This window comes from Callorhinus ursinus, unplaced genomic scaffold, assembly GCF_003265705.2.
Source record: "Callorhinus ursinus isolate GAN/ISIS: 27379988/994484 unplaced genomic scaffold, GSC_fseal_2.0 scaffold66, whole genome shotgun sequence".
NCBI classification, from domain to species: domain Eukaryota; kingdom Metazoa; phylum Chordata; class Mammalia; order Carnivora; family Otariidae; genus Callorhinus; species Callorhinus ursinus.
The window spans coordinates 4,316,385-4,341,081 of record NW_027397128.1 but is presented as its reverse complement, the minus strand read 5'-3'; the positions used below and the strand labels follow the sequence as shown (position 1 = coordinate 4,341,081).

At 37.1% G+C, this 24,697-nt stretch overlaps 1 protein-coding gene across 3 annotated transcripts in view; it reads left to right on the top strand.

Annotated features, from left to right (window-relative positions):
- OPHN1 (oligophrenin 1) overlaps positions 1 to 24,697 on the top strand; it is a 498,955-nt gene that overhangs the window by 312,895 nt on the left and 161,363 nt on the right. For all 3 annotated transcript variants that reach the window (XM_073885819.1, XM_025860816.2, XM_073885818.1), the window contains exon 15: positions 501 to 575. In XM_073885819.1, coding sequence (XP_073741920.1) covers positions 501 to 575 — 75 coding nt within the window. The remainder of the gene's footprint in view (positions 1 to 500; positions 576 to 24,697) is intronic.

The following is a 24,697-nucleotide window of genomic DNA, read 5'->3' as shown; positions in this document are numbered from 1 at the left end:
GGGCAGATAGTATATGAGCCAAGCCTCTTTATTCTTTGAAATGTTGCTAGAATTTCTCTATATGCAAAATGGACATTTGTTTCACATATGCCATATTCCATCCCTTTCTCCCTTTATATCACTGCTCACAAGCAACTCGGAGGTTGATATTTCCTCCTTTTTCAATTAAACCATAGCTCCCTTTTTCAATTAAACCCTATTCTCAGCCACCTGCTGCTACCCACCTAAGCATATTTTTCTATTTACTATAGAGTATATTCTCTTCTGTTCACATTAATGAAATCTTGGTATAATCCAAATGAAAGTATGGAGAGAATAATTTGGAGAGAGGCTTCAAAACTGTTCCCCTATTGCAGGGGAAGGCTGGAGAGCTTGCAGAGGGTAGGGAGACACTTTCCTGTTTGAACTGACACCAGGGTGTAAGTACCTACTTTCTCTACCCTGAGGAAAATGAAAGCTCTAGCTATGGAAACAAAACTGACCTCAATTTCTTTCCCTAGGGATCAAGACAGAGGGATTATACCGTACTGTGGGCAGCAACATTCAGGTTCAGAAGCTGCTGAATGCCTTTTTTGGTAACAATTTTAATTTCATAATTCTTATTGGAAATTGTGTATTAAAAATAAGTGTGTCCATAAGAGAAAGGAGACATTGCTAAAAAAGGTTGTAGAATGTTTAAGACATATTTTCAAAGGAAAAATGTACGCATATTTGCCTACCCAGGCTCAGAGACAATCTTGCCTTGAAACAACTAGCATCTCTCCTTCTCCACATCATATTGACACCTCAGAACCTTTGCAGTCTGGCTTCTTCCTCAGCCTCTCCACTGGAACTACTTTTGCCAGGCTTAGAAGGTATCTTCTGTGAAATCCAGTGGACAATTTTCAGACTCTGTCTTGCTTGATCTCCTTGTTGACTATTCCCTCCTTTTTGAAACTTTCTCCCTAATGTGACTTCTGTGACTCAACATCCTGTGACTTTTCTAAAATCTTGTATTAAACCTTTCAAGTGACTCTTGTCAGGTCCTTTTTCTTCTTCTCATCTTCTAAATCTTGGCTGGGTATTTTCCAGCATTCCATCTTTGCCACCCTTTGCTTCTTCCTCTACATGTATTCCTAATGAATAAATATTAACTTGGTTATGCATGACATTTTTTCCCCTTTTTACATGTCTACTGATTTTTAAAGTTTTTGTTTAAATTCCAGTTAGTTAACGTACAGTGTGATAGTAGTTTCACATGTATAATATAGTGATTCAGCACTTCCATATAACACCAATTGCTTATCACAAATATGATCCTTAATCCCCATCACCTGTTTAACCTATCCCCTTACCCACCTCCCCTCTGATAACCATCACTTTGTTCACTATAGTTGAATCTATTCTTGGTTTGCCTTTCTCTTTTTTTCCCCTATGCTCACTTGTTTGGTTTCTTAAATTACACAAATGAGTGAAATCATACGGTATTTGTCTTTCTCTAATTGACTTATTTGGCTTAGCATAATGCTCCCTAGCTCCATCCATGCTGTTACAAATGGCAAGATTTCATTCCTTTTGATGGCTGAGTAATATTCCATTGTGTATATATACCACATCTTCTTTATCCATTCAGCAGTCAAATGGACATTTGGGCTCTTTCCATATTTTGGCTTATATTCATAGTACTGCTATAAACATTGGGGTGCATTTATACTTTGATTTAGTATTTTTTGGGCAGATACCCAGTAGCGCAATTGCTAGATCATAGGGTAGTTCTATTTTAAACTTTTTGAGGAACCTCCGCATGGTTTTCCAGAGTGGTTGCACCACTTTGCATTCCCACCAACACTGCAAGAGGGTTCCCCTGTATCTACATCCTTGTCAATACCTGTTGTTTCTTGTGTTGTTAATTTTAGCCATTCCGACTAGTGTGAAGTGATTATCTCATTGTAGTTTTGATTTGTATTGCCCTGATGATGAGTGATGTTGAGCATCTTTTCATGTGTCTGTTGGCCATCTATTTGTCTTCTTTGGAAAAATTTCTATTCATGTCTTCTGCCCATTTTTTTAACAATTATTTGTTTTTTGGGTGTTCAGTTTTATAAGATCTTTATAGATTTTGGATACTAACCCTTTATCAGATATGTCATTTGCAAATACCTCTTCCCATTCCATAGGCTGCCTGTTAGTTTCATTGATCATTTATTTTGCTGTGCAGAAGCTTTTTATTTTGGTGAAGTCCCAATAGTTTATTTTTGCTTTTATTTCCCTTGCCTCAGGAAACATATCTATTGAGAAGTTGCCACGGCTGATATAAAAGAGGTTACTGCCTGTGTTCTTCTCTAGGAGTTTGATGGTTTCCTGTCTCACATTTAGGCCTTTACTCCATTTTTATTTTTGTGAATGGTGTAAGAAAGCATTCCAGGTTCATTCTTTTTCATGTAGATTACCAGTTTTTGCAATACCATTTGTTGAAGACACTGTCTTTTTTCCATTGATTTTCTTTCCTGCTTTATTGAAGATTAACTAACCATACAGTTGTGGGTACATTTCTAAGTTTTCTATTCTGTTCCATTGATCTATGTGTCCATTTTTGTACCAGTACCATACTGTCTTGATCCCTACAGTTTTGTAATATAACTTGAAGTCCAAAATTGTGATGACTTCAGCTTTGCTTTGTTTTTTTCAAGATTGCTTTTTCTATTCAGGGTCTTTTGTGGTCCCATACAAATTTTAAGATTCTTAGTTCTAGCTGTGTGAAAAATGATGTTGGTAATTTGATAGGGGCTGCTTTGGGTACTATAGACATTTTCATAATATTTATTCTTCAATTCCATGAGCATGGGTCTTTTTCCATTTCTTTGTGTCATCTTCAGTTTCTTTCATCAGTGTTTTATAGTTTTCAGAGTACACATCATATACTTCTTCAGTTAGGTCTATTCCTAGGTATGTTATGCTTTTTGGTGCAATTGCAAATGGGATCAATTCCTTGATTTCTCTTCCTGCTGCTTCATTATTGGTGTATAGAAATATAACAGATTTCTGTACATTGTTTTTGTATCCTGCGACTTTACTGAATTCATTTATCATTTCTAGCAAGTTTTTGGTATAGTCTTTCAGGATTTCTAAATATAGTATCATGTCATTGGCAGATAGTGAACATTTGACTTCTTCCTTGCCAATTTGGATGCCTTTTATTTTTTTCTTGTTGTCTGATTGCTGTGGCTAAGACTTCTAGTACTATGTTATCAGTGGTGAGAGTGGGCATTCCTGTGTTGTTCCTCACTGTAGAAGAAAAGCTATCAGGTTTCCCCATTGAGGATGATAATAGCTTTGGGTTTTTCATATATGGCCTTTATTTTGCTTAGGTATTCCCTTTAATCCTACCTTTTTGAGGATTGTTATCATGAATGGATGTTGTACTTTGTCAAATACATTTTCTGCATCTATTGAAAGGATCATATGGTTCTTATCCTTTCTTTTATTAATGTGGTCTATCATGTTGATTGACTTGCAAATATTGAAGCACTCACAGCCCAGGAATAAATCCCACTTGATCATGCCAAATGGTTCTTTTCATGTACTGTTAAGGATTCAATTTGCTAGTATCTTGTTGAGAATTTTTACATCCATGTTCATCAAGGATATTTGCCTGTAGTTCTCTTTTTCAGTGGAGTCTTTATCTGCTTTTGGTATCAGGAAAATGCTGGCCTCAAGAATAAATTTGGAAGTTTTCCTTCCTTTTCTAGTTTTTAGAATAGTTTGAGAAGAATAAGTATTAACTCTTCTTTAAATGTTTGGTGGAATTCCCTTGTGAAGCCATCTGGCCCTGGACTTCTGTTTGTTGGGAGATTTTTGATTACTGACTCAATTTTTTAGTGGTTTTCAGTCTGTTCAAGTTTTCTATTTCTTCCTGTTTCAGTTCTGGTAATTTATATGTTTCTGGAAATTTATCCATTTCTTCAAGGTTGTCCACTTTGTTGGCATATATTTTTTTCATAATATTCTCTTATAATTGTCTTTCTGTGGTATTGGTTGTTATTTTTTCTTTCTCACTTTTGATTTTATTTATTTCGGTGATTTCTCTTTTCTTTTTAATAAGCCTGGTTAGGAGTTTATCATTTTTCTTTATTTTTTCAAAGAAACAGCTCCTGATTTCATTGTTCTGTTCTATTGGTTTCTTTTGCCTCTATATCATTTCTTCTGCTTAATCTTTTTATTTCTCTTCTTCTCTTCTTTATTTCTTTATTCTGCTGGTTTTAGGCTTCATTTATTGCTCTTTTTCTAGCTCCTTTAGGTGTAAGGTTAGGTTGTATATTTGAGATTTTTCTTGCTTCTTGAAGTAGGCCTAATGTATTGGTATATACTTCCCTCTTAAGAGTATGTCTAGCAATTTTGATTAGATTCTGAAAATCGTGGGTATTGCATGTCTTGATTTTGCTGACTTCTATTAAAGAGTATTGAAATTAGTTTTTCAGGTAGTTATTTGTAGATCAACTTCGTCCGTTTCAGGCTTCCTTTTAAGCTTGTTAGGACAAATATAAGGTATCTTTTACTGGCCAGGTTAGTCCTACTACTAAAGTCTGCCTTCTTTTTTCTCTTCATTCTTATTGGTTGGAACTTAAACATCTCCCAGCTCTGCATCACTTCTTGGAATTGTTCAGCTTAAAATTCCCTGATACTTCATTGGCTAACCTCATAGACTTTTTTTTTAAAGATTATTTATTTATTTTTAATTTATTTTAGAGAGAGAGAGAGCACAGGCTGGGGGAGCCACAGAGGGGGAGGCAGAGGGAGAGGGAAAGAAACTCAAACAGACTCCGTACTGAGTGGAGAGCCCAATGTGGGGCTCGATCCCACGACCCTGAGATCGTGACCTGAGCCAAAATGAAGAGTCAGATGCTCATCTGACTGAGCCACCCCGGTGCCCCTAGCTCATATATTTTTATCTTGGCCATTCATGGCTTAGTATTCAATGGACAAACTCAAGGAGACCCATAGAAATTTTTTTTTTAGTTCTTTCTCTATACAGCTCTCTCTTTTCTGGTACACTGACCTGCAAATTCTAGCTGTCTCAGCCTCTCTGAACTCCAGTCTTTGTCTCTTCCACCTGAGGAAGACTTCCATGCTCAGCAAGACTTCCAAGCTCCCTATGCTACCATTCAGAATGTGCTGCTTTCAGGTAGCAAGTGGTGACAATGGTAGGACTTAGTTTGTTTCCCTTTTTTTCAGAGTCATTGCCAAAGAGCTCTTTCTTATATTTTGCCCAATTTTCTAATTGTTACAACAGGAGAGCAAGTCTAGTACCAGTTACTCCAACGTGGCCTGGAGTAGAAGTCCCTCTGTGGGGTTTTACTAGCACCTCTGTGCGGACAGCACCCAAAAATCTCTAGCCTAGACATCATCTCCTGAGTTCTAAATGCAGTGTATCTAGTTTCTCACTGGACCTGTGCTTCCCAAATCTATTTAGGTCATGGTACATTGTAATGATCATATCTGTATAGCATACTCTGTTATATGAAAAAAACTGATCATGGCAGAGGTATTAAGCTCCAAGGGCCAAAGGAATCAGAATTGGAATTGTCGCAGACTCTCTCTGTACATACATGTTTCACAGATACATATATTTGACATGTTCAGAACTAAACTTAATTGTTTTTATCTTTCTGCAAACCTGCTGTTCTTCGTTTTGTGAATGGTAGTAAACTATCTGATAATGGCAGTTTTCATAAAGCGTCAGAAAACAAATTGAGTGTGGAGAGCTGCAGTTTGAATAAAGCACGTGTTTTTGGTCTTTTCTGTGATGCATAGCTTACCTTCCATAACCCTGTAGGCCTGACAACCTAACCCTGTTAGTATTTGAGGATGCTACAGCATGTAGTAATAGCAGGTATAGAGTTTTTGTATTATAGAGTACATCATTATTGCCTCAGCATTTGTTTGCATTTATCACTTTGCATTCTTGACTTAAAAAATCACATTGTCCTATTCCAGGCCATTTACATCACATTTTATAAGTTATAGGACACTTTTTTTATTTATGAAAGGGCTGAAAGCATGACCCAGAATACTTAATCTCTGAAAAATTATTGAAATCAAATTAGCTGTTTAGAATTCTCTGTCTAGTATCACTACATTCTTCTACCTAATATATAATAAGCTAAAACATGTGCCATGCTCAATATCCTACTGATTCTCTTACAGGCTTCAATAGGACTGAAATGGTTCCCTCAAATCATACATGGCAATACAATTTGATTCATATATCATAGAAAGTGGCAGGGTTGGCATATTGCATCTATTCAGCATCAAGTTCCAAATATCATTACTTACATGAATATCTGAAAAGTAGACCAAGAATTTCTGGATATAAATATTTATACATATAATATAAAACAGTGTCAGTTTTACTTATTTATGCATAAAAGTGGTAAACTCTGATCCTTTCCCCAATTCTAATTCTAGATTTGGTGATCCTTATTCATTTAACAGATAATTTGAGTATCTAACTAAGGGTCAGGCATTTTGCTCAAGGATGTAGATTACAATGAACATATCACTTGCATTTCCTGCCTTTGTGGGGCCTACATTTTATAGGAAAGACTGTCTTTCTGCTAACTTGCAATTTATATTTGTATGGGGTGATCTCCTTTCTAAGCTTCTTGTATATTATGTCTTCTGGGGATGCTCACTGGGATCCTCAAAAGTATTCTTGCTTCTTTTCACCCTACCTGATCTATTTCCACACCATTAGGGGCCAGCTGCCTTGGCTCCATATAGCCTCATCATGATTTATCCTGGGAGGAAGAGTATTTCTCTCCTTTTGCTAGCACAGCATGTTTTTATCTCTTCTTTCCTTAAGTCTCATGCTCTATGTAAGTCAAAGGTACACTTCCAGCCATTTTTTTTAACTTAAACAACCCTCAGAGTACTTTCTTTATAGCATCTCCTATAACACATGACTGTGGGCTTTTGTTGTTGTTGTTGTTGTTGTTTACTAAAAGCTTCCATTCTTTGCCCAACTGAAAATCTGTCTTTTTGCCAAATAAAATATAACACAGACCACAAAGTCAATGGGAGGGGAAAACACATCCACAATCTAATTATTTTTCATTCAGGCCATCATTGGGTTAGTCACATTCCTCCCCCAGCCAAGATTGTTGCATTATGCTCTGTGGTTTTTTTTTTATTATGTTCAGTTAGCCACTCTATAGTACATCGTTAGTTTTTGATGTAGTGTTCAATGATTCATTAGTTATGTATAACACCCAGTGCTTGTCACAGCATGTGCCCTCCTCAATACCCATTATGCTCTATTTTAACAGATTCTACAAACTGAGGGGGTAACATCTTCACTCATGCTGAATCCATCATAAACTACTCTAATCACAGAGAGGCTAATCTGATTACCTCAGAAACAGCTTGGTACTGCTTCTAAGTGTTCTGCTTCTCCACCCCTTATCAAGTCATAGTCATCTTATTAATGATAATACCTATTATAATAATTACATATATTTGTATTATAATCTTGATAATCATAACCATGCACATGATAATACCAATGTACCTAGCACATTGCAGGTACTGTTCCTTCAGTGGGACTCCAAAATCTTGTGCTCCAGAGAGTATTTCACAATGACTGAAACAGAGGGGTGAGATAGAGTAGGGAGACTGGATGTATTGACATGTGTCCTTTGTGAAGTTGATTCTAGCTAGGAAGCCATACACAGAAAAGCATTATTCCCACAATACTGTTACCTAATGCCAGAGGCCTGCTGAACTAAACAGAGGAGAAATGAACATAGTGAGTAAAGTAACATATAATTGGTAAAATGTTAATTATTTAGGTTTTAAAATTTCTCCTTTTATCTTTATGCTATTAAAAAATACATTTAATTTTCAGAAACTAAATGGAACAACTAATATAATCATATGTAGACAGTTAAATACAATAGAAATTATAGTGAATTTTTTTAACAAAAATCATACTTTGAGAGGAAATAAAGGTGGTGGAGAAATAGGGGACCCCATTCCAACCAGTCCCCTGAATTGACCTGGATACCTACCAGACCACTCTGAATACCCATGAAATCAGCCTGAGATGTAAGAAGATATATCTGGATCTCTACAAAAAGAATATTGCAGACGGTTGGTTTTGAGGTATGAAGCAGGGGGCTGTGATTCTGTGGGCACATATCAGAAGATAAATGGAAGGGGGAGGGAGCCTTCAGGATCCTGCACCACCAGTGAGCGAAAGCCTCCCGTGCTGAGGTTGGGGCACAGACTCGCAGACAGGTAGCAATGGGGAAAGGACTTTAGGGCAGTCCCCCAGACTAAAACCAGAGTGGCGGGGCCATGCATGTGACCTGGGGGTGGCTGGCGATTTTAGAAGCACAAAGGGCAGAGATGTGCCCCGACCTGGAGGCAAGGACTGAGAGCACTGCTGAGGGGCCCACAACCCAGGACGCTGCAGTTTATAGCAGCACTGACAGAAACGGACATAGTGTGGCCTGGAGAGCTCACTGAAGAACAGACTGCGATCCCTCTGCTCTGAGGCAAGGTTTGGAAACAGTCTATTCTGCTCTGGCTTTTGGAAGAAACGTGGAAAGCCACCAGAGAACAAAAGCCCTCAAAAACCGGTTTTCACTGAGCCCATCCCCCTCACAGGGGTGCAGGGCAACACTGCCCAAACAGGTTTGCCTGAGTAACAGTGCAGCAGGCCCCTCCCCGAGAAGACAGGATGGGAGAACAAGAGGCTGATAAGTCCCTATAAAACAGGTGCATCATGCTTGGGTTGTGGTAAATATTTTGGACTCTGTACATTCTCTCAATCAACCCTCAACAGAATGGCTAGGAGGAGGAACCCCCAAAGTAGGAAAGACTCAGAGACTGTGACTTCTACCACAGATTTACAAATGGATACAGATATAACCAAGATGTCGGAAATGGAATTCAGGGTAGCAACTGTGAAGACGATAACTAGAATGGAGAAATTGATTAAGGGCAACATAGAGTCTCTAAAGGCAGAAATAAAAGCTGAATTGGCAAAACTTAAAAATGCTATCAATGAGAACCAATCTAATCTAGATACTCTTACAGCTAGGATAAATAAGGCAGAAGAATGAATTAATGATCTGGAAGACCAACTGATAGAAAAGAGGTAAAAAGAGGAGGCCTGGGATAAACAGTTCAAAATCCATGAAAACAGAATTACAGAAGTAAGTGACGCCATGAAACATTCCAAGGTCAGAATTATTGGGATCCCTGAGGGGGTGGAGAAAGAGAGAGGACCAGAAGATATATTTGAGCATTTCGTAGCTGAGAACTTCCCTAATCTGGGGAATGAAACACACATTCCTGTCCTAGAGGCAGAGAGGACCCCTCCCAAGATCAAAGAAAACAGGCCAACACCCCGGCATGTAATAGTAAAACTTGCAAATCTTAGAACCAAGGAAACCATCTTAAGGGCAGTGAGGGGGAAGAGATTCCTTACATACAGAGGGAGGAACATCAGAATAACGTCAGACCTATCCACAGAGAACTAGCAAGCCAGAAGGGGCTGGCAAGACATACTCAGGGTACTAAATGAGAAGAACATGCAGCCAAGAATACTTTATCTGGCAAGGCTATCATTTATAACGGATGGAGAGATGCAGAGCTTCCAAGACCTGGAGAAACTGAAAAAAATATGTGACCACTAAGTCGGCCCTGTAAGAAATATTAAGGGGGGTTCTATAAACGGAGAAAGACCCCAAGAGTGACATACAACAGAAATTTACAGATACAATCTATAGAAAAAAGAAGGACTTCACAGGCAACATGATGACAGTAAATTCATATCTTTCAATAATCACTCTCAACATGAATGGCCTAAATGCTCCCATAAAATGGCACAGGGTTGCAGACCGGATAAAAAGACAGGACCCATCCATATGTTGTCTACAAGAGACTCATTTTGAACCTAAAGATACATTGAGACTGAAAGTGAAAGGATGGAGATCCATCTTCCATGCCAGGGGACCTCAAAAGAAAGCTGGGGTAGCAGTTCTTATATCAGACAATTAGATTTTAAACTAAAGACTGTAGTTTGAGACACAGGACACTATATCATTCCTAAAAGGTTTGTCCAACAAGAAGATCTAACAATTGTAAACATCTATGTGCCCAACATGGGAGCAGCCATCTACATAAGCCAACTGTTAACCAAAATAAAGTCATATTGATAACAGTACGTTAATTGTAGGAGACCTCAGTACTCCACTCTCAGCAATGGACAGATCATCTAAGCAGAAAATCAACAAAGAAACAAGAGCTTTGAAGGACACACTGGACCAGATGGACCTCATAGATATATACAGAACATCCTACCCTAAAACAACAGAATACTCATTCTTCTCGAGCGCACATGGAACTTTCTCCAGAATAGACCACATACTGGGTCACAAATCAGGTCTCAACCGATACCAAAAGATTGAGATTATTCCCTGCATATTCTCAGACCACAATGCTTTGAAACTGGAACTCAATCGCAAGAAAAAATTTGGCAGAAATTCAAACACTTGGAAGCTAAAGACCACTCTGCTCAAGAATGTTTGGGTCAACCAGGAAATCAAAGAAGAACTTAAACAATTCATGGAAACCAATGAGAACGAAAACACATCGGTCCAAAATCTATGGGATACTGCAGAGGCAGTCCTAAGTAGGAAATACATAGCCATCCAAGCTTTACTCAAAATAAATAGAAAAGTCCTGAATTCACCAACAACTTTACACCTTAATCAACTGGAGAAAAGGCAACAAACGATGCCTAAGCCACACATTAGAAGAGAAATAATTAAGATTAGAGCAGAGATCAATGGATGAGAAACCAGCAACACAGTAGATCAAATCAGCAAAACTAGAAGCTGGTTCTTTGAAAGAATTAATAAGATCGATAAACCACTGGCCATATTTATCCAAAAGAATAGAGAAAGGACCCAGATTAACAAAATTATAAATGAAAGGGAAGCGATCACGACTAACACCAAGAAAACAAAAACAATTATTAGAAATTATTATCAACAAGTATATACCAATACTGAGGCAACCTGGAAGAAATGGATGCCTTCCTGCAAACCTCTAAACTGCCTAGACTGAAACAGGAGGAAATTGGCAACCTAAATAGGCCAATAACCTGTAACGAGATTGAAGCAGTGATCAAAAACCTCCCAAAAAAACAAGAGTCCAGGACCTGATGGATTCCCTGGGGAATTCTACCAAACATTCAAAGAGGAAATAATACCTATTCTCCTGAAGCTGTTTCAAAAAACAGAAACAGAAGGAAAGGTTCCAGACTCATTCTATCAGGCCAGCATTACCTTATTCCCCAAACCAGGCAAAGACCCCATCAAAAAGGAGAATTTCAAACCGATATTCTGATGAATATGGATTCCAAAATTCTCAACAAAATCCAAGCTAATAGGATCCAACAATACATTAAAAGGGCCATCCACCATTACCAAGTGGGATTTATTCACAGGATGCCAAGTTGGTTCAACATTCACAAATCAATCAATGTGATAGAACACATTAATAAGAGGAGAGAGAAGAATCGTACGGTCCTCTTAATTAATGCAGAAAAAGCATTTGATAAAATACAGCATCCTTTCTTGATTACAAAACTTCAGAGTATAGGGGTAGAGGGAACATTCCTCAAGTTCATAAAATCCATCTATGATAAACCCATAGTGAATATCATCCTCACTGGGGAAAAGCTGAGAGCCGTTCCCTTAAGATCAGGAGCAGGACAAGGATGCCCACTCTCATTACTATTGTGCAACATAGTACTAGAAGTCCTGGCAACAGCAATCAGACAACCAAAAGAAATAAAAGGTATTCAAATTGGCAAAGAAGAAATGAAACTCTCTCTTCGCAGATGACATGATACTTTATGTGGAAAATCCAAAAGACCCCACCCCCAGATTACTAGAACTCATACAGCAATTCACTGATGTGGCAGGATACAAAATCAATACACAGAAATCAGTTGCTTTCTTATACACTAACAATGAAACCGTAGAAAGAGAAATTAGGGAATCAGTTTCATTTACAATAGCATCAAAAACCATAAGATACCTTGGAATAAATATAATCAAAGAGGTAAAAGATCTATACTCTAGCAACTACAGAACACTCATGAAAGAAGTTGCAGAAGACGCAAGAAGATGGAGAAACATTCCATGCTCATGGATCGGAAGAATAAACATTGTTAAATGTCTGTGCTGCCCAGAGCAATCTATACCTTCAGTGCCTTCCCAATCAAAATTCCAATGGCATTTTTCAAAGTGCTGGAGCAAACAATCCTAAAATTTGTATGGAAGCAGAAAAGACCCCGAATTGCCCAGGAAATGTTGAAAAAGAAAAGCAACACTCGGGGCATCACATTGCCCGATTTCAAGCTATATTACAAAGCCGTTATCACCAAGACAGCATGGTACTGGCAGATAACCAGACATATAGACCAGTGCAACAGAATAGAGAGCCCAGATATGGACCCTCAACTCTATGGTCTAATAATCTTTGACAAAGGAGGAAAAAATATGCAATGGAAAAAAAGTCTCTTTAATCAATCGTGCAGGGAAAATTGGACAGCTATACACAGAAGAATGAAACGACCATTCTCTAACACTGTACACAGAGATAAACTCAGAATGGATGAAAGACCTCAATGTGAGAGGAATCCATCAACATCCTAGAGGAGAATATAGGCAGTAATCTCTTTGACATGGACTTCTTTCAAGATTACTTTAAATCTCCAAAAGCAAGTTAAACAAAAAGGAAAATGTACTTTTGGGACTTTATCAAGATAAAAAGCTTCTGCATAGCAAATGAAACAGTCATCAAAACAAAGAGGCAACCCACAGAATGGGAGAAGATATTTGCAAATGACACTATAGACAAAGGCTGATATCCACGATCTATAAAGAACTTCTCAAACTCAACACCCAAAAAAGAAATAATCAACTCAATGAATGGGAAGAAGATATGAACAGACACTTTTCAAGAGACGACCTACAATTGGCTAACAGACACATGAAAAAATGTTCATCGTCATTAGCCATCAGGGAAATTCAAATCAAAACAACAATGAGATACTACCTTACACCAGTTAGAATGTCAAAAATTGACAAGGGAAGAAACAAATGTTGGAGAGGTTGTGGAGAAAAGGGAACCCTCTTACACCGTTGGTCGGAATGCACGTTGGTACAGCCACTTTGGAAAACAGTGTGGAGGTTCCTCAAAAAATTAAGAATAGAGCTACCCTATGACCCTGCAATTGCACTACTGGTTATTTACCCCAAAGACACAGATGTAGTGACAAGAAGGGCCATATGCCGCCCAATGTTTATAGCAGCAATGTTCGCAATAGCCAAAGTGTGGAAAGAGCCGAGATGCCCTTCAACAGAGGAATGGATAAAGATATCGTCCATATATACAGTGGAATATTACTCAGCCACAGAAAGGATGAATACCCAACTTTTACATCAACATGGATGGGACTGGAGGAGATATGCTAAGTGAAATAAGTCAAGCAGAGAAAGTCAATTATCATATGGTTTCACTTATTTGTGGATCAGAAGGAATAGCATGGAGGACATAAGGAGAAGGAAGGGAAAATGAAGGTGGGGAAATCGGAAGGAGAGATGAACCATGAGAAACCATGGCCTCCAAGAAACAAACTGAGGGTTTTAGAGGGGAGGGGAGAGGGGGGATGCGTTAGCCCGGTGATGGGTATTAAGGAGGGCATGTATTGCATGGAGCCCTGGGTGTTATATGAAAACAATGAATCATGGAACACTACATCAAAAACTAACGTTGTACTCTATGCTGACTAACATAACATAATAAAATAAAATAAAATTTAAAAAAAATTCATACTTAACTATTCAGCATCTAAAGACTTATGTTTAGTATAAAACTCACATGTATCTAGACAAATAGATCATAAATATATATTGAAAAGAAGCATCTTCAAAGTATATGAGCTCTTTGAATTACAGAGACATAATACCCCTAGGATATTAAACAAAATATCACACTCTACTTTAGGAGCTGCATTACTTGAACTCTATGCATTTATCTGTAAAGCAACTCTGTAGGTTAATAACCTTTATTATACTCAAGTATAGTGGGGAGGTTTACCTTTCAATACATAATCAAGGCATTTTTATTCCTAAGGTCAGGGTTTTGTGTGTGTGTGTGTGTGTGTGTGTGTGTGTGTGTGTGTGTGTGTGCGCGCATGCGCACGCGCATGTATTTAACAACTTATAGGTTCAGTACCTTAATCACAACTATTCTTAGTCACCGAAATAGGTACGTTGAATGTTCTCAGATCATGTGTACTTTGAACCAGTACTACTAAGAGGCTGGAATAATTTGTAAATAGTTATTTAATGTCCTTTTTTATATTCTTTATTTGCCTTCAGTTTTGAAGCTGGAAATAAAGTTTGTGCTATGAATATTTGTTTTTTCAATTGTTTTCTTAAAATCTGAATAATGGATATCAAAGTCATCTTCAGTTCCCAACCAACATATTGCCCTTTTCTAGCATTCTTGACAATGTGTGAAAAGTGGGAAAGAAATATTTGTGTCAGGTGTATCTTATCTTACAAAAAAGTTAAATTTTTGACATATCAATCTGGTAACCTCCTTACCCTACCTGCTACCTGCTACCTGCTGCTTGGTTTCTCATTTGGAGAGTCTATCCACTATCTCACCATGAATAAGGAACCAGGGAACTTTTTGCACTTATGTCCTATTGCTACTGTAATCAGTCAGTCTTATGGAGTTAAAATCAAGGTGTTGGTGGGGTTGCATTCACTCTGGAGGCTCTAAAGGAAAATCTGTTCCTTTGCCTTTTGTAGCTTCTAGGAGCTGACTACTTTCCTTGTTTCCTATGTGCCAGGCACTGTATCAGGTGGCAGGTGTGTAGCAGTGAATAGACAGACAAAAAACCCATTCCTCATGAAGCATAGAGTCCAGCAGCAGCCATATTGTTCATGGATATAGTCCTACATTTTCCTCCCAGAATAAACTCTGGAATATCCCCAATCCAGGGTTTTGTTGATCTCCACCTGACAGTACAGGCAATTGGAAAAGAGAAATCACAGTTCCGTTTTGAAAAAACAGCCTGCTCCTTGAACCAAGGTCTTTCATACTATTTATATGAATTATGTTAGAAGAATTTATTATCTTTGGGATAGTGTAAAAGTATTATTTTTTTCTGATATGGAGTATATGCCTCATTTTCTCTGTCTAAACTCCACTGGTTCTCATTTTCCTCCTGGTCTTATTGCTTATCTTCTGCCTCCTCCTGTCTTGACTTATGAACCCCTTTCTACTTTCCTTAGACCAGTCTTACAGTTCACACCATTTCATTTATTGATTGATTCAGTGTTTATTGAATGTCTACTATATGATAGACACTAGTGTTTATGGCTGCTCTTTACCTCTCTTTATCTTTTATTTTTCTCCTATGCTTCACATATCCCTTGCCTTCCATTCTGACATACTGTCAATTTATTTTCATAAAATGTCTCCCATTAGCTCACATTGGAGACCCTTTCAGATACAGGTAACCAGTCAATTCAATCAGAAATAAAAGACTAGTCTTCTCTAGATCAAATCTAGTTGTCATCTGGGAAAATTGCATTTACAGAATTCTCAGGTAGGTGGTACATGCTCTAGCATTCCTCAGTCTATTTTTTTTCCCCACAAGATGCTTGCATCTCTAGGAATCTAATATCCAGCACAATGGCTGACATAAGAAATATTTGTGGAATGAATGAGTGGTGTAATGATAATTCCAAAAGTCACAATACTTGGGACACAGTGCTGGCTACAGCAAAATCCAGCTATAGTTCCATATTCATTTATTTCTCATGTACTTTTAATAATGGTACAAGTAATTAATTGCCAGTTACATTTAACAGTCTTTCACATACTTTTTGAAATAAAAACTGACATTAGAAATCAGCAAAATTTGTAGAATAGAATGCTCAGCAAGTCCCATTGTAGTGTGAGTATACATTCTAAACTGATTTCACAGATTGATCAGTCTATACTTGCACTCACAATTTTACATTCCATGGTAGGTACATGTACTGCTAAAACATAAACTGAGGTGTATTAAAAATTTAAGAGCTAATTTGAGGATAAATCCATTTGAATTGGGCAGCATTCTGTCTAGCAGATAGAAAAGAGCTGAAAGGCTCTGTAGAAAATGAAAGACTTTTTTTTCCTTTAAAAATTTTTATTGTCATAGAATATATAGAACATAAAATTGCCATTTTAGACATTTTTAAGTGTACAGTTTTGTGACATTAATTACATTCACAATGTTGTACAAACACCAGTATTTATTTCCAAAACTTTTTCATCATCCCAAACAGAAACTCTATAGCAATTAAGCAATAACTCCCCATGCCCCGCCTCCAACTTTTTTTTTTGTTATGTTAGGTTAGTCACCATACAGTACATCATTAGTTTTTGAGATGTAGTGTTCCAAGATTCATTATTTGCGTATAATACCCAGTGCTCATTATAGTACGTGCCCTCCTTAATACCCATCACTGGGCTAACCCATCCCCCTCCCCCCTGAAACACTCAGATTGTTTCCCAGAGGCCATAGTCTCTCATGGTCCATCTCCCCTTCTGTTTTCCCCCGTTCAGGTTTTCCTTCATTTCCCTAATGTCCTCCATGCTATTCCTTATGTTCCACATATGAGTGAAACCGTATCTATAAAGAACTTCTCAAACTTCAACACCCAAAAAACAAGTAAATCAAAAAATGGGCAGAAGACATGCATAGACACTTTTCCAAAGAAGACATACAAATGATAAGAGACACATGAAAAAATGTTCAACATCATTAGCCGTCAGGGAACTTCAAATCAAAACCACATTGAGATACCACCTTAAACCAGTTAGAATGGCAAAAATTAATAAGGCAGGAAACAGCAAATGTTCGTGAGGATGTGGAGAAAGTGGAACCCTCTTACGCTGTTGGTGGGAATGCAAGCTGGTACAGCCACTTTGGAAAGCAGTATGGAGGTTCCTCAAAAAGTTAAAAATAGAGCTACCCTATGATTCAGTAATTGCACTGCTGGATATTTACCTCAAAGATACAGATGTAGTAAAAAGAAGGGGCACATGCACCCCAATGTTCATAGCAGCAATGTCCACAATAGCCAAACTGTGGAAGGAGCCGAGATGCCCTTCAACAGAAGAATGGATAAAGATGTGGTTCATATATACAGTGGAATATTACTCAGCCATCAGAAAGGATGAATACCCACCATTTGCAAAGACACGGATGGAACCGGAGGGGATTATGCTAAGTGAATTAAGTCAAGCAGAGAAAATGAAAGAGTTTTATAGGCAGATGGGAGCAGCAACAGGAAGTTATATTGGGAGGAAGGGTAGGTTGCTTATTACCAAGATTACTTTCCTTTAGGGAATGTCGGGTTTTTCAGACATCTAACTAGTGCTGATTAATTAATTTCTGATGGACTGGTTTAAAATTCCTTTTCTGGGAAAAACAAAATAATATTTAAGTCTCAGTTTGGGTAATGTGGGGGTTACCATAAGTGACTTCATTTTGGGCCTGTTGTCTCATTTTTTTAAGAAGTGCACCTCTTTTGAAAAGACTCTCAGCCTAATTGAAAGATGTGATCAAAATTTAAGGCACTAGTGCTACTTCCAGCTACTGCACTGGGGTGCTCACAGGTGTTTTTGTTTGTTTGTTTGTTTTCTTTTCTGATTCTGTGTGGTATTCATATGTCATGACATCGGATTCACACTCTTTAAGTTGGCCATTCTCTTTGCTCCTTTTCTGACATTCTAATCCCAGGGAGGTCATTTTCTTGATTATTAGCAGCTGTGAGCATGCTTAAATGAGATTTTGAGAGAACACAGTGTCCCACGGAGACTGCTATGATTATTATTTTTTTAAAGATTTTTATTTATTTATTTGACAGAGACAAAATGAGAGAAGGAACACAAGCAGGGGGAGTGGGAGAGGGAGAAGCAGGCTTCCCGCTGAGCAGGGAGCCCGACGCGGGGCTCAATCCCAGGACCCTGGGATCATGACCTGAGCCAAAGGCAGACGCTTAACCAGGTGCCCCAAGACTGCTATGATTATTATAAAGAAGATAATTCCACATGTGTGGAGTGTACTTTGGAGCCATGGTTCCCAATATCCAAACCAATCAGAATCAACGTCAAAGAAAGACCCCATTGAAGTTGCTTTCTTAATCCAAGTGAGTTGTTCAGTAATCTTATGTAGCTGAGTCTCAACTTTCCCAGAAGTGTCAGTCCAAGTGAGCATTTCATATTATCCATAGCACAAACACCTGCCTGCTCAGCTGAAAGATAATCAAGGGCTATCCAACTTCGTTCAGAAAGTCTAGGGATTTTTTGGGGCAGTTATTGCTTGAGTAGTAGATTCAGGTATAGTCACCAGAGTTAAGGAGCATTGTTTTCCTGTGTATTAACAGAGAGGAAAAGCAAGTAGTGAAAGGCAAAAGGAAAGGCTTCCTATTGGATATGAAAATCCTGATCTACAATCTTGGGAGAGCTCTGCACCTCAAGATGCCATCTACTTCTGGGGAGGAACCTCCCTAGTGAATAATAATTTTAGATCTCTAACTGGTGTACAGCTCCAAGAGTCTGAAGGAGCTTTTTTAAATTGGGAGCTGTGGACCTAAGGTTCAAGTTCTAGAAGTTTGACTCCTGTCTGGGTAGTGAGGGGGACCTGATATAGTCCCTTTCAAGGAGGTTCAAGAGCACTCTTTATTCTTAATAATTCCTAATAAGAAGGGTGGGAGAAAATTAGAAATATTAGTTTGGAAAATTATAGCTTGTAGCCTGGATAACTGAGGGAAGTAGCAGAATTTAGAATCCACTCCAGTGTGGAGTTATATAACAAAATCTCAATGACAATAAATAGGACTAAAATTTGATATTTCAGAGTTGTGTTATAATTTTCTACAGAAACATTCATTTTTTTCTACAATCATGCTCATTTCTATCAAAGATAATCCCAGTGAGACTAATTTGTTTGCAAAATAAATCTAGTCCATTACAGTGGCCTGATTATGAGTGCAGCAAAAATAGTGATTGACCATACAGGCTCTTTTTAAATCTGCTTTGCTGTAACTTTTCCTATGTAATCTTAGAGTGCACTTTTAAAACCCTCTCCAGGCTAAAAAACCAAGCCAACGACTCCCCATCAGACTTCTGGAATACCTTTAGATTTGGATGAATTCCTCTCTTCATGAGGTCCCCAACATATTCTGAGGTCCCTAGGCCTGCCAGGAAGTGACCTCCTTTATTCACCTGGTTAGGCTGCTAAGAATCCTGTAAGCAAGGTACGAGGCTTGTTTTTCCAAGGGGCTTTATTAAGTCCATAAAGTCAACCTTAGTTCTTTAAAGATGTCTCTTCATATTTGATTCTATGCATATTCTCAAATACAACATTCCAGTCAAAGCATTGGTAACATAACCATTGTTTCCAGTTGTGTCTAAGGAGAACAGATTCTTACTGAACTTATTCAAATAACTATATTGCCTTGAAATAAGAAAACTTAGTAAGTTTAAATTCTGGAGAAATCAGGTAAAGAGAAAAAGTAAATGGTTATGTTCTGGTTAATTAGTTATACTTTACAAAGTTACTATAGTTCATAGATAGCTTAGGAGAGAGAAGTTTCCTTAAATCTGGATAAAAGAAAACATTAAGGAACAAGCAATGTTTCAAAGAAAAAGTTTTGAAAAATATAATTATCTTCATTAGTTCATTCATCTTCATGTTGTTGTTCTGCTTGAATCCAGTTTTTCCATTAGTTCTGGACATTCTTGCTCAGTTCAGTTTTATAATGGTAACGTTATCAGAAACCTGTATTCTAAAGTAATTGTCAGATTCTTTTTGTGAATCTCTCCAAAGATGAAGTGCTTTTGCAAAAGCAACAGAGTAAATAATAACTGTCTGTAAATGGCAATAGACTTACAAATGTCCATGGTTAAAGATCTGATGATAGTTCGCTATAATAGAATTGTCAACAAAATTTGGTTATTTCTGTGATACATAACATTTTATGGTAATTACTGGAATTATGACTGATGATATTATACCAAGGTGTATCAGATTTTTAGGAATTTCACATGATTTCTAGATCACTTATATCAATAATATACATCCATACAATATAACCTAAGAAAGTTTATCATCATTTACCTAACAATATTCCCCATGTAATTTAACATACCAAATAAGCCTAATTAGTTTAACATTTCTCTTTTACAAGCTGAGAGACAAATCCTTTGAGATTTTTCAAGTACCTTCTGAGAAATCTCAGTTAGTTTGAGGTAGAAAAGATGTCATTTAGAATTTGATTTTGAGAAAGTGTCAAAGGTTTGAGCATTTGATTAAAAAGGATCAAATTTCATAATGAAATAATATTTTATATATTTAACCAAAGTGACAAAGAAGATGGTAAAGACAAACACATAAGGTTATATAGTTCTGAACAAACCTTAGCTCTCTTAATATTGAGAAGACTGGGTTTTCTTAATTATTAAAGACCTGATAAAGACAATGTGAAGCATAGTAAGTTATTTTGGTCAGACACAAAATCTTTGCTTTCCATGTAGATTATTAAAAGGCAAAGAAAAACCTTTCATAATTTCTTATCAAGAGCAGACCAATAATCCAGAAAAATTTTGTCCTTTTAGCATATGAAAGAAAATTTTTAGCTTTAGTTTTACATAAGTACAATTGATATGATAGCTTGTTTTTAGAACCCTTATTATTTCTAGTGGTTTTAATTACATATATTAATTAGAATTCTTAACCCTTAGGATCCTTAATTTCTAGTGAAAACCACGAAGTAAACAATAGTAGACTGGAAAATTTATAAGTACATTTCATAATTTTTAGAAGTATATTCTTCCTCAGTGAATTTTCCAGAGTGGTGCAAAATATGTTTAATTATAGACTCAGATATCTGTTCCTCTATAAAAGGAAGCCAAAGGTAGATAAACCTATGTTTAATAATTAATGTTTCAGTGTTTTATCTTATTTGGAAATGATCTAGTATTCAATGAATATCCATCATTTAACTTTATCTCAGTATAACTTTAATGTTTTATCTTACCAAAAAGATTTAGGAAACTATTTTTAAATAGATACACCATAAAGTATAATTATTGTTAAAATTTTTATTTACTTTTAATTTTTTGAGTATACTTGATATACAATGTTACATTAGGTTCAGATGTACAACATAGTGATTCCACGTCTCTATACATTATCCTGTGCTCACCATAAGTATAGCTACCATCTTTCACCATATAACACTCTTACAATATCATTGAGTATATTCCCTATGTTGTGCCTTTTATTCCTATGACTTATTCATTCCATAGCTGGAAACCTGTTTATAAACATTTACTTACATCTGTTTAAACTTACTCATTTTTAACAATTATGTTTAAATTAGTCATGAAAATTTTATGAGATATTATATAGCTAACCATTATATTAAGTTCTCTTTCTTGCTGATAAATTCTATAACAGAGATAACATGAGCTTATATGACTTTTAGTAAACCTAGATAGAATAAAAGTATATTTAATACTGATAACTTTAAAGACCTGCCTGTTTTAATTAAACCAACAAACAAATGAGCTTTTATTTACTGAAGATTATCCTAGTTCACATGAACTTGAAAAACATTTGGGTTGGTTTCTATACTTCTGAGGGTATACTTGATTTATATAAATTCTTATTTGTCTTTAAGCAATTAAATAGAGCTGTTTATAAATTAAGTTTGGCAATATCATCTGGAGGGTAGAAAAATATCACACATCTATAACATACATATATAGACATTCATAAACATACAAACACGAAAGGAGATCTTACGTCTTTCATTTTACCTTAGGGAAGAAGGCCTAAAAAATCCTTTCTATCAGGCTCTGAATAAAAACTTCCAATTTAGCCAACTTCTGAACATAGAGTTACCTTAAAAAAATCCTTTCAAGTATCTTGTCAGGATTCAACTGGGACAAATAATAAATATTCCTGGCAACCCTTTGGATGCAAGAGTTGTCCCGAAAGAGGGTACAGAAGATGCTACCCCCTAAGATCCAGAACTGAAAATAATAGCCAAAAGAAAGAAAGATGTAGGCAATTCCCCTGAGAGTAGGCAATAGTTGGTAGGACACTAGATGCAAATTGAATGTGTCCTGCATTTCTGTTCAGCCATAGCTAGCCCTAAATGGGGTACAGCCCACATTTCTGTCTGGCCAAATTTGGGAGACTACCCAACCTGACAGTTGCCAAACCAAGCTCTCAGGACACAAAACAAGACAAAGAAGAAGGCAGTGGCTGTCCACGGTAAGACCAACAACCCATGACAAAAGTATCTGAAAGCAAAGTCATGAATCACAGTTCAAAAATTTAATTCTTACACAAGTTTAATTCTGCAAATCTGAATTTGATAAGGAAGGGACACTGTAAATGTTTACCTTTCTCTACCAGGCACTATAGATATCTGTGAGAGCTGACTTTGGTAAGAATTCTCACCATTTGCTGGCTTCTGCCCATTTTTCTGGGATCCCATCTGTAGGCTCCAGAGCAAATGGGTTGCCCAGTGGGTATGATCATAGTCATCAGAGACCGTAGAGGAGGAAAAATAATTTTCCCTCTACATTTTATGGTGAGTGCTTGGCTGAAGACCATTTATCTCTAGAAGATCTCCAAAATTGATAAGTGTACTTAGGTTAAAAGTTCTCCATTGTAGCCATTGTAATTCAAGATGATTTTAGTAAGGTTAATGTGCTTGTTCATCCTTAAAATTTCATTCATCTGAGGCCTCACACTGGAGCTAGTCCAGCTTAAGTCAGTCTCAGTCTGACCCCACCCAGTCTGGTTTCTAAATCAGTCTCAGTCTGATGCTGGACCCAGTCTGGTTTCCACATCAGACTCAGTCCAGAAAAATACATGCTCAAATAAAGTCTGAAAACTCATAATGCAAAGGCTGCAGAGCTAGGATCCAAGAAGGACTTACTCACAACCTCCAGAGGCAGCAAGAAAGCAGCAGACTCAAGGGGCTCAACTGGTACCCTTGTGTGGTTGCTTGTTGTTCTTGGAGGCCTTTGGAAGTGGGTTTCTCCTTCAGATCCCATTTGTGACATCAGAACTGTTACAAGATAAAGTAAGGCATATTAAAAACTTTAAGTGTATTTGAGCAAAAATCAATTCGAATCAGACATCATCCAGTCTAGCAGATAGAAAGGAGTTCAGAGGAGCTGTACAAAATGAAAGACTTTTATGGGCAGAAGGGAGCAGGAACAAGGAAGTTATACTAGCAAAAAAGCATGTTGGTTATTACAAGCTTACTTCCTTTATAAAGGATGGCAGTGGTTTATTAGGCAGATTACCTAACTAGTGCTGTAAGGGTAATTCCTGATTGTTTAAAAATTCCATTTTTCTTTTTATTATTATTATTATTTTAATTATTTTCTTGGGAGTCAAAACTGTAATTCGCACTTTGGTAACATGGACCTAGCATAAGTGACTCCATTCTGGGCCTGTTGTCTTATTTTTTTATAACTCAAAATTATATAGAATACAGAGAAGAGAACTAATAAATCACGACTAAAAGCATGAGACCCACAAATAATGGACAAATTTAACAATAAGGATTTTTATTGTTCAGAATTAAAGTACAATAATAAATGTTTCACTCTTCTGTACTAACTCCATATCTTGAACACATTTTTTTTTTTGTTTTACCTATCACCTATCATGTTGTATTGAAATTATTTTTTGATGCATAGTTGTCCCGGGAGAATTTGTTTCTCAAAAAAGGAACCATTATATACATGACTGTACTTCATACCATTGCATAAAATTCCTACCATATATGGTTTTATAAAATACGGTTTCTGTGAATCTCTACAGATAGTACCACCAAGTTATCTAAACTGACAGGTAATTAATATTTGGAAATAATGGCCACCTGGGTGGCTCAGTCAGTTAAGTGTCTGCCTTCAGCTCAGGTCATGATCCCAGGGCCCTGGGATCAAGCCCCCCATCGGGCTACCTGCTCAGCAGGGAGCCTGCTTCTCCCTCTCTCTCTGCCTGCTGCTCCCCCTGCTTGAGCTCTCTCTCTCTCTCTGTCAAATAAATAAAATCTTTAAAAAATGTATTTGGAAAGAAATAGTAACTAACAAGTTAGTAATATTTTTACATGGGAAGCCAGAATTCTCAAAGATGCCTAAATCCCCATCAGAGGCTATCCCTCATTTAATCTATGTAGATTAGAATTTGCAAAGGGAAATAACAGCTTTTTTTCTCTGTTGGAGGGCATCTTTTATTTGTTTTTCGTATTGTCCTCATCTTTCCCTCACTGTTGTTCCTTTGCTGGCCAGATGATCACATCCAACCTTTCTATAGGCTGTTCTTACCTGGTTAGTTAGTTCAGTTTTGATTATTCTTCCCACTCAATTCATCTTTTTAATTTTTTTAGAGCATATTGTGGTCTCCCTCTAGTGGGGAACCTGTCATCTCAAAAAAGAAAAAAAAATTATGTACATTCTAAAGCCAAGCAGTCTGGCCATACTTCCATATTTGTCCACCTTGTGAATTTTTATTCACCTATTAGATTTCTGTTCT